The sequence below is a fragment of the Malus domestica genome, chromosome 01, assembly GCF_042453785.1.
Source record: "Malus domestica chromosome 01, GDT2T_hap1".
In the NCBI taxonomy this organism is placed as follows: Eukaryota; Viridiplantae; Streptophyta; class Magnoliopsida; order Rosales; family Rosaceae; genus Malus; species Malus domestica.
This window is the reverse complement of record NC_091661.1, coordinates 8,750,904-8,762,011: the sequence shown is the minus strand read 5'-3', so window position 1 is coordinate 8,762,011 and position 11,108 is coordinate 8,750,904. Positions and strand designations below refer to the sequence as shown.

At 38.0% G+C, this 11,108-nt stretch overlaps 1 protein-coding gene across 1 annotated transcript; it reads left to right on the top strand.

Moving 5' to 3' along the window:
• The first annotated feature begins 6,442 nt into the window (after positions 1–6,442).
• Positions 6,443–8,348, top strand: LOC103454810 (glucan endo-1,3-beta-glucosidase 8-like). The gene is made up of 2 exons (XM_008394408.3): positions 6,443–6,943; positions 7,056–8,348. Exons 1-2 carry the CDS (start codon positions 6,615–6,617, stop codon positions 8,158–8,160), a joined length of 1,434 nt encoding a protein of 477 aa, XP_008392630.2. The 5' UTR covers positions 6,443–6,614; the 3' UTR covers positions 8,161–8,348.
• Positions 8,349–11,108: the final 2,760 nt, after the last annotated feature.

The window sequence follows — 11,108 nt, the reverse complement described above, 5'->3', positions numbered from 1 at the left end:
TTGTGTTTTACATTTTTTTGGGTCAAATTATGTTTTTCATTTTCATTTTTATTGATTTAAAATATATTTTTCTTAATGGGGTAACGGGTCGGGTCATATTACCTAATAATATTAACCGGTTGATTTCGGGTCGGATCATATTACCCGTTTATTTTAACGGGTATTACACAACACGACCCATTAAGCTATCGGGTATGATACGAAAACGACACGAATGCCAGGTCTAGTCAGAGTAAAGGATTTACTTGGTTAATAGATAAAATGGCATTTTGGCATTTTGGGTGTCATTATAAAGGAAACCACTTGTCCAAACTTTGTCATCTTTTGCCAGGGTTTCTTTGTAAATAACTAAATATACAAGGCCTTTTGGGTTATTTGCTAATTCATTCAACGAATTGGATACACATTGGGCCGTAGTCTTTTTTGGGTTTCTATTTGCACTTTGTAGGGCTTTTTAAGTGTAAAAAAACACAAATTTATTTGATATATATATATATATATATATATATATTTTTTTTTTTTTTTTTTTTTTAAATCTGTCAAGGCCTTGCCTAGTCTCCCAATAGCCGCCTAGGCGCTAGGCCCCAGTTTTTGGTCACCTCCGACCAAGTTTTGTTCCCCAAAGAGGTATAAAAATGTTCCCCTTGTCCTAAGCTTCATTTTGATACTTCTTGTGTGAAAAATGGTAAAGAAATCAACTTGGGTTCATTTTTCCAGATTTTCTGGCAAAGGACCACAAAATTGTAGGCCATTTTCCAACCAAATGCGACCACGGACGAGAACCCCAATGGTATATTTCGTTAATCACGTTAGGTGTTAGAAATTGTACAATGTTAGAATATGCATGTTTGGTGGGAAATTTTAGAAAAAAATATTGTTGTTGTACTATTTTTACAACAAGGACCAAACTACAAAAATTGTTGAAGCTTTAGGGTTGTTGGTAATTCTAGGAAGCTGGGGGCATCTTTGCAATTATCTCTAGTTTTAGGGGCAAGTTTGTAAAATGTGAAAATTGGACAGATTATAATTAATCAGTCCATTTTGGGTATGATTTATGTTTAAGTACTTTGTTAAAGTCAACATGACTTGGTATATGTATAAGCCTTTTTGGATCATCAAACAACAAGGCTCATCGAGGGCGAGCACGCTATGGTTATGTGATTGGGTCTTTTGTTTTTATGTATATATATTTATATGTGATTTTCCCAACAACTGCTTTTATATATTATGATGTGACATGCCATGTTTAGCTTTACAAATAGACTTTTCGTGCACTTTCTGTTTTTAATATTGTTTGTGAGCATAAACTGTGGTATGGCATCCTTGCGTTTTACCTACTCATTATTACATGTTTGCACGGTGTCTCTTAGTTATTTGTATTGTCCTGGGCCAAGGACTAGCTTCACGTGTAGTTCACATGCACCGTTTACATTTGCTTTAGGTCCTGAGCTAGATGTCTGCCTGTCCTTTTGTGTGATGTTTTGGACTCGTATGTGATGCAACTAGCATAACTCACATGATGTAGTACTAGAATGTAATACCTACACCCAGCCTGTTCCATTGTTTGAATACCTTTGCAATGGACTTGTGTGCCTACATAAATTAATGAGCATTGAATTCTTATGATAACGGTTTTGAGATTTAATAATGTGATACTTTGTTGTCGTACCCTACATCTTGACTCACTTATGCTAAAGGGAACCTACTACATACTATTATTGTAATATTTTTGGGAAACCATATACTTGTTTTACAGCGAGGGGTTACACTTTTCGAAAAGGCTTTTACAAAACTTTATTTTCAGGCCCACTCACCCTTGTTTTTCGCCCCTCCCAAGATTTTAGTGGCAGAAGTTTAGTGACGACAAGGATTGTTGGTAAAGCTATTACGTAGGAGACTTCTCCTTTCGGTATAAATATCTTTTATTTCAATTTATCTATGCTCTGACATCACTTGTGTGATATGGGTTCAATCCCCGCTAACATGCGCACTCTAATTTAGTCACTTTTAGGTTTTAATTTATTCACATTTTCCACATCACTACACATTATGGCTTCGTCATCTTCCCATGTGTCGGCCAGCACATAACGATTCGAGTATCCAGGTGGATATTCCGGGTCGGGATGTGTCAAACAAAATGTAGGCGGATTTTTGGAACAAAAATATGTAAGAAAAAAGAATTAAAAAATTAATAAAATGAGAGTATAAGTGTATTCGCAAATGGAGGGAGAGTGAGAATTTGGCTCACATGGGTTGCTACTTTTCTCGTGGGACCCACTGTTTTTTTGGGTTAGTGTAGCCCAATTTTATGATACCCAAGAAAGAAAGTTGCTAGCCCAAGTGGTGGATCTAACCCCATTTCCGACTCATTGAGGATGAAATTTCTTACTAAGGCTTCAAATATAGTAGTCTCATGAAGAATAAAGTCCCAATTGGAGATGCTCTAAGAGCGTCCCAAAGAGAGGTAGATTGAAAAAAATGGTGGATATAGTCAAGGGCGAAGCCAAGAAATTTTTTATGGGTGGATTAGCAAAAAAAAAAAAAAAAAAGGCAATCTTAAAAAAAATTGATTGAAAATAATATAAAGCTTACTAAATCAAAGAAAAATAATCTTGAACAAATGACATAACAATTTCCATGGTAATTTTTATATTTTTTATTGTGCTAAATAGTTATTGGGCTAGTTTCATTAAAAAAATAATTTTTCTTACACTTTTTTTCTGTCAATTATATTAGGTTGTACACTGAAGTACATACATATTGCCACAAACCTTCCCTAGGCTACAACCACTGTAGTCTTTGGTGTGGCTCCGCCAGTGGATATAGCCTAATTTAGAGCTCTGAGGAATCTTTAGGGCTCTAAAAAAGAATCTCTCTGAATGAAAGGTTCTAAAAAAGAAACTACCCCAAATTATAAATGGTATTGCACTAATTTCATAATACATGAGCTTCTGATCCATTTACTCTCAAAAACCTCTCAACCACCAAACTGTAATCGCCCAACCATGAAAGGATAACTCTTCATCTGATGAGGATAACGCTACTTTTGTGATGGCAAGGGCTATATCAGCACTTCCAGAGAGGTTTAAAGGTTGCAAGTGCAAAATGAGCAGAAACATGGCAGCACCTCGTCACGCCGACATAGAGTTAATCAAGATTGGGAAGAGAGCCATGTTTGACTTATCATGATTACTTCTCTAACCCTTCATTGTTTCCACCATGTTTCTTTCGAGTCAGGTTCCTCATGAGGCGTGAGTTGTTTGACAAGATCATGGAAAGAGTCGTCAATTTCAACAATTATTTCACTCAAATGGGTGACGATGCAAGAAAGCTTGGATTCTTACCATATGTCAAGATAACAACAGCATTCTGAATGCTTGCATACAGAGCAGTGGCCAATTATGTTGACGAATAAATTAAGGTATCAAAGACAACAACTTTAGAGTCTTGCAAAAAGTTCTATCGTGCCATCAACGCTATCTACGGACCAGAATACCTTTGTAAACCGACGAATGATGACTTGCAAAGACTTTTGAGAAAGGCTAAGCAACGAGGGTTTCCTAGAATGCTTGGGAGCCTAGATTGGATGCACTGGGATTGGAACAAATGTCCAGTGGCATACCATGGTGCTTATACTTGATACAAAGGACACCCAACCATTGTCCTCGAAGTTGTTGCATCATATGGTACATGGATCTGGCATGCATTCTTTGGACCTCTAGGTTCATGTAATGGTCTTAATATACTTTACATAGCATCTTTTTTTAATGATGTTCATGAAGGACGTGCCCCACGTGTTTGATATTCCCTTAATGGTATCTAACACAAACAAGAATATCATCTTGTAGATGGTATATATCCAGAGTGGGCAACTATTGTCCAAACAATTGCAGATCCTCAAACGAGGGATAAAAAATTATTCTGCAGTATGCATAAGACATATTGAAAGGATGTTGAAAGCGCTTTCAATATACTTCAAGCAAGGTTTAGAGTTGTTAAGGACCCTAGCCGACAATGGTATCAAGAAGATATGGCAGAGACCATGAAGGCTTGCATAATTCTTCAAAACATGATTGTAGAAGACAACCATTAGGTAGAAGGGGAAGACTATGAGAATGATCGTTTGCAATATCATGTGGAGGATGCCCGCAATGAAGATGACCGAGATCCTACAATGCTACACCAATATCTAAGTAATCAAAGTGTAGTGGAAGATACAAATTCCCACTTCACCCTTTGAAATAATTTGATTGCACACTTGTGGAACGAACAAGCACATAGAGGCTAAGTCTTATGTCTGTAGCATTTACCTACATTGTAATGACTTTAATATTTAGGTGCATTTGCTTGTTTATCCCCCAAAAAAAAAGCTTTGTATAACAAAATTGCTTCCATAAAGGAGCCTTAGGAAAGAGGGGAAATGTAAAAAAGGGGAAGAAAAAAAAATCACAAACGGGCGAGTATAAAATCTATGCACGTGATGGATGAGTTAATTGATGAAAACCCTTAATTTGTGGCTTTTTGGTGCAAGTCCCACGTGAAAATGGGGCTACCTCTTGGCTGACTTTGGATCACCTCTTGCTGGCAAATGGCCGGTGCCGATGGTGGCTATCAATTTTACGGATCCAATTTCCGGCCTATAGGAGATGAATTTCCTTGTTGAAGCTCTAACTTAGAAAGTCACATGGAAGATAGAGTCCCTATTAGGGATGCTATGATTGGGTGGGATAACGCTTTGTGTTTTTCCTTAATCTATTTCTCTATATTTACGATTAGGGTAATACTAGGGAGATTAAATTTTTAAACCAAATTTTATAAACCAAATGATGTGGATCTTGATGATTGATTACCATTTAAGTGTTGATTAACGTGCTTATTTAAAAAAAATGTTGATTAACGTGTTTATTTCTTATTGGTGACACATTATTTGGTTTGCAAATTCAGTTTAAATTTTTTGTCTTCCTAGCATTATCCTTACAATTAAAGTATATTTGTCGTCACATCCGGCTCTAAGAGTAGTCGTAGTAGGCGGCCGCCTAGGGCCCCTACTCCAGGAGGCCAATTTCTTTTTTATTTTATGTAATATATATATATATATATATATATATATATATATTAATATTACAAACTTTGTGTCTATTCAAATAAGAAGTTTATAGCCACTTAGTAATATGGTCCAGTGATATTCCTCTTCACTTGTAAGTGAGAGGTCTTAGTGCCAAAGGCAAATTTGAACCACGTTATTGTTAACCTATTGTGAGACTAAGCTCACCCCCTTTCCTTAGTGTAGATAATATCGTTTATTCAAAAAAAAAAAAAAAAGCATACAAACTGTGAATCTTTGTTTAAGTGCAATAGGCAATTAGGCTGAGCAGCTAAGCCCAATACTCTTAAGATTTATTTGTTTTATTATAATTAATTGAATAAAAGCATCAAACTTGTTTTGTATGTGAAAGGTGAAACGTCAAGAGACTCAAACATGTTCTTATTGACTTGAAAAAGAAACGTTCTTATTGACTTGAAAAAGAAACCTATTTAATTTTTTTGTGGCACTCCCCAAATTGGTAGCCACTAAACGCTAAACAGCTAAACCCCTTCGGCCTTTGTCGCATTCCCCAAACAAACATCAAATCCTAAGCACACTTGTTTACTGTGATAGGTTCCCTTCTCAAATAGACAAAACCCTCAAATTCTCAATCTTAGACTCCTGACTATAAATTTATACGGTTCAATTCAGTTCTAGTTTGACAATTTTTTATGCCCACCCCTACTTCTAACAATGGTAGCTGGTGGCGGTCACAATGTTTTCAAGAGATCAAATGTGTGTAGGATAAATAATGTCACTTTGAAAAGTAATGACAATATTACAGGAATTGAAAATATTTATTAAAGGCTCAACTCTGATTTTTATGAAAGAAACTTTTGAAAGCAACCTATAGGGTGCTTTTAAAAGTTGCAGGATATTTTATTTTAATCAAATACTAATTTTTTTAATTTTAAAGTGAAGTTGCTTTTGGTGTAAAAAGACAAATACCAAATGGATCTTAAACTAATACCTAGTTAACAACGACTGTTTTTTACTGTCGCTTGCTTATATTTTTGTACTAGTTGCCCAATGATTAAAGAAATTTTGTTGTAATATGTATGATACAATAATAGTGAAGTATAAAAGAAATAAAACAAATTCTTCCTGTGTTTGCAACTCTCTAAGAAAAATAGCTAAATTTAAGAGCTAGTTTTAAGGCAGAGTTTATTAGATGTAGAGCTGTGAATTGCAGAAAATGTAAAAACCCTAAATTAGAAAAAGAAAATAGTTTGAGAAAAGTTGACACCTTGTATGGCTCTTGTATACCATCCAACTAAAATTGGACTTTTCTATTCGCTTCCATTGGTTGTTTTACAAAAGAGAGGCATAGCCTTTGCCAAAACCAATGAGCACGTACGTTCCTAACTCTATTGCGGCCATCCGTATATTTAAACTCTTCCTTCAGCCCCGAGAAACTTCCCCATCCCCCAATTAATAAACCTAGGCCCTGTAGCCTAGATAACACAATCAACCACTAATTGGCTGGCTATCTTCTCAATAGTCCAACATATTGGAGCCGGTGCAAGCCATGGCTCGAGCCGTGTTTCTCGTATGGGTCTTGTCGGTAATTTTGGCCACAACCAACCTTGCACAAGGTTTAGGTGTCAACTGGGGTGCAATGGCGTCGCACCAGTTGCCTCCTAAAAATGTTGTTCAGATGCTCAAAGACAATGGGATCAAGAAAGTGAAGCTTTTCGATGCGGAACCTTCGACCTTGAACGCATTGGCCGGGTCAGGTATTCAGGTCATGGTTGGAATCCCCAATGAGAAATTGGAAAAGCTTGCTGATAGTTATTCAGAGGCACAACAATGGGTGAAGGAGAACGTTACCAAATGGCTTGGCAGCGTTAGTATCAGGTTTGGATTAATTTTCTTTTCCTTAATTTGTATATATAATTAGGTTGTCATACATTGATATGGTCGGAAGTTTAATTTACATATTTTTGTTGTGTTTAACTTTAATTTACAGTTATGTGGCTGTTGGTAATGAGCCATATTTGACGAGTTACAACGGTTCCTACGTTAAGACTACTTACCCGGCATTGAAAAACATTCAAAAGGCCATACGTGAAACAGGAGCTGGGGACAAAGTCAAAGCCACAGTGCCCTTCAATGCTGATGTTTACGAATCGTCGTCAAGCAAACCATCAGACGGGCGTTTTCGAAAGGATATTAAGAACAACATGGTCGAGATACTTCGTCACCTTCGCGACAATAAGTCCCCTTTTGTCGTAAACATCTACCCCTTCCTTAGTCTCTACCAGAGCCCCGATTTCCCCAAAGAATTTGCTTTCTTTGAAGGTGGTAGCAAGCCAGTGAGCGACAACAACATTGAGTACAAGAACGTGTTTGATGCAAATTGTGATACGCTGATTAATGCACTAAAGAAGGAAGGTTTTGGTAACATGGAAATCATAATTGGGGAAGCCGGATGGCCTACTGATGGTGACAAGAATGCCAATATAAAAAATGCCAAGAAATTTTATGATGGCCTTCTCAAGAAACTTGGCAAGGACGAGGGCACCCCTCTTAGGAAGGGAAAACTCGAAGTCTACTTGTTTGGCCTTTTCGACGAAGACCAGAAAAGTATTGCTCCTGGAGACTTTGAACGTCACTGGGGTATTTTCCGATATGATGGGCAGCCAAAGTTCCCCATGGACCTCAGCGGAAAAGGAAACGGAGATCAAATGCTGAAGGCCGTAAAAGGAGTTGAATACTTGGAGAAGCAGTGGTGCGTGTTGAACAGCGACGTTAAGAACATGAGCCAAACTGATGCGGAACTCAACTATGCGTGCGCTGGGTCTGATTGCACAAGCTTGGGGACTGGAAGGTCATGCGATTTGGATCAACATGGCAAAGTCTCTTATGCTTTCAACTCCTACTTCCAAAACAGAGACCAAGATGTTCGAACATGTAACTTTAATGGGATGGCAACCATCACGAAAAACAATCCCTCAGTAGGAGATTGCCTCTTTCCAGTTCAGATTGTCAACACCGGAGCCCCGAGGCATGGTGCAGTTGGTGTGGCTTATGCATTCAGCATCTTTGTAGGACTTTTGTGGATGATGATATGAGCTTCCTCACATTAATAATGATGTAAGCTAGTTAGACATACATGCAATGACTAATACATACATATAAAGGAATTAATTAGCCAGCCAATATTATACAATTAAGATATGAAAAATATTTCTGCAATACAACATTAATATTGTACTAATTACATAAAATTAATAATTAACTGTATATGCATTGTGATTAATCAAGTTTAAATATCCTTGTATGATACTTGTATTAGATAATTATGGTATTCTAGCTAAATTTTGAACTTACCCTAGCTAGTAGCTAGTTTCAAGGCTCGTTTCTCTACAGCCTTGAACACTGGAAATATGTACGTAGGATGTAGAACGATTTAGACAACGAAAAAAATGATATGAGGAAAGTAGACACTAGTAGAAAAAAGCCAACTAAATTTAGAAATCAGTTGGTTAATTAGCCTGGTAACAAACTTTTTGAGCGCTTCCACTGGTATCTTTTATTACAAATAAGAGGCCTTCAATTCCGTCGAACCCATGCATATATCTTGTTTAACTCCACTCCATTAATTAAACTTTTCTTCTTAAACTCCATTAATTCCAGAATTGAAGAGTACTCACAATTCAAAAGAAGCGTAGCCATCTCGATTGGTAGCTAGCTAGCTAAGAGCTAAATGTTTATTGTGTGGTTGTTGTGTTCCGTAATGCTGGTAATCTGGGTAGACCTGGACCTTGTACAAGGTTTAGGTGTGAACTGGGGGCAAATGTCGTCGCACCCTTTGCCTCCCGACAACGTTGTTAAGGGTGCTTAAGGACAACGGGATCAAGAAACTGAAGCTTTTCGATGTGGATCCTAAGACCATGAAAGCCTTGTCCAGCACTGGTATTGGTGTCATGGTCGGAATTCCCAATGAAAAATTGAACAAACTTGCTCATGATTACGCAACTGCCCGAAAATGGGTCAAACAGAATGTCACTGCATATCTTCATAATGGGGGAGTCACCATCCGGTATGCATGTGTGTGCTTATGTCCAAAATGTGTGTTCGAAGGAGTTCGAAGGAGAAATTTTGGGAAGACCTTGGAGACTTGGTGCAAGGAATTGCCCAGACGGAGAAGTTATTTATAGGAGGAGATTTAAATGGACACGTGGGCAGGGAGACAAGCAACTATAGAGGTTTTCATTGTGGCCATGGTTTTGGGGAGAGAAACGAGGATGGGGAAGCTATCTTAGATTTTGCAATGGCATATGATCTCTTCTTAGCCAACACCTTCTTTAAGAAGAGAGAAGAACATGTGATCACCTACAAGAGTGGGTCGTCAAAAACACAAATAGATTTTCTTCTAATGAGGAAAGGGGATCGTATAACTTGTAAGGATTGCAAAGTTATACCGGGAGAGAGCTTGGCTAATCAACATCTCTTGTTGGTGATGAATGTACATATCAAAAGAGTGAGAAAAAAGAACAAGACTTGGAAGTGCCCAAGGACTAGATGGTGGAATCTAAAAGGAGAAAAACAAGTCATTTTCAAAGAGAAAGTAATCACCCAGTGTGGGTGGGATAGAGAGGGGGAAGCTAGCCAAATGTGGGATTCCATGGCTAGTTGTATCCGAAAAGTAGCAAAAGAGGTATTAGGAGAGTCCAAGGGCTTTGCCCCACACCAAAAGGAATCTTGGTGGTGGAATGAGGAGGTACAAACAAAGGTGAAGGCTAAGAAGGAATGTTGTAAAGCCTTATACAAGGACAGGACCGATGAAAATGGTGAAAGGTATAGAAGAGCGAAGCAAGAGGCGAAGAAAGTTGTGAGAAAAGCTAAGTTAGCGGCTTATGACGACATGTATAAGCGACTAGATACCAAAGAATGAGAGTTGGATATCTATAAACTAGCTAGAGCAAAAGAAAAGAAGACAAGGGACCTAAACCAAGTGAGGTGCATCAAGGATGAGGATGGAAAGGTTCTTGCTACAGAGAATGCGGTCAAAGACAGATGGAGAGGTTATTTTCATAATCTTTTCAATGAAGGACATGAAATGAGTACTTCTTTAGGGGAGTTGAGTAACTCAGAAGAGTGTAGAAACTACTCTTTTTATCGTTGAATCAGGAAGGAAGAAGTGGTTGTAGCTTTGAAGAAGATGAAGCATAGAAAAGCAGTGGGCCCAGACGATATACCGATCGAAGTGTGGAAAGTCTTGGGAGAGACAGTTATAGCATGGCTCACTGACCTTTTCAATAGGATTTTGAAAACGAAGAAGATGCCAACTGAGTGGCGAAAAAGCACTTTGGTGCCTATCTACAAGAATAAGGGCGACGTACAAAATTGCATGAACTATAGGGGTATTAAGCTAATGAGCCATACAATGAAGCTCTGGGAGAGAGTCATTGGGCATAGATTGAGGCAAGAGACATGGGTTTCGGACAACCAATTCGGGTTCATGCCAGGGTGCTCAATCATGAAGGCAATCTATCTCTTACGAAGATTGATGGAAAGATATAAAGATGGGAAAAAGGATTTACACATGGTCTTTATAGATTTGGAAAAAGCATATGATAGGGTCCCAAGAGACATTCTTTGGAGGATTTTAGAGAAGAAAGGAGTACGAGTAGCATATATCCAAGCTATAAAGGATATGTATGAAGGAGCAAAGACTGCCTTAAGAACTCATGAAGGACAAACTGAAAGCTTCCCCATAACTGTAGGATTACATCAAGGCTCATCCTTAAGTCCTTACCTTTTTGCGTTGGTAATGGATGAGTTAACAGGACATATTCAAGATGATATTCCTTGGTGTATACTTTTCGCAGACGATAAAGTGTTGATAGATGAAACTCAGGAAGGGGTAAATGCGAAGCTTAACCTTTGGAGAGAAGTGTTGGAATCTAAAGGTCTTCGCCTAAGCCGATCAAAGACAGAATATATGGAGTGCAAGTTCAGTGCAAATGGAGTCCAAAATGAGTTAGGGGTGAGGATCGGAGATCAGGAAATACCA

Coding starts and splice junctions, on each gene's coding strand:
- LOC103454810 (XM_008394408.3), top strand. CDS start 6,615: ATGGCTCGAGCCGTGTTTCTCGTATGGGTCTTGTCGGTAATTTTGGCC. Junction 6,944..7,055: donor CTTGGCAGCGTTAGTATCAG/GTTTGGATTAAT, acceptor TTTAATTTACAG/TTATGTGGCTGTTGGTAATG.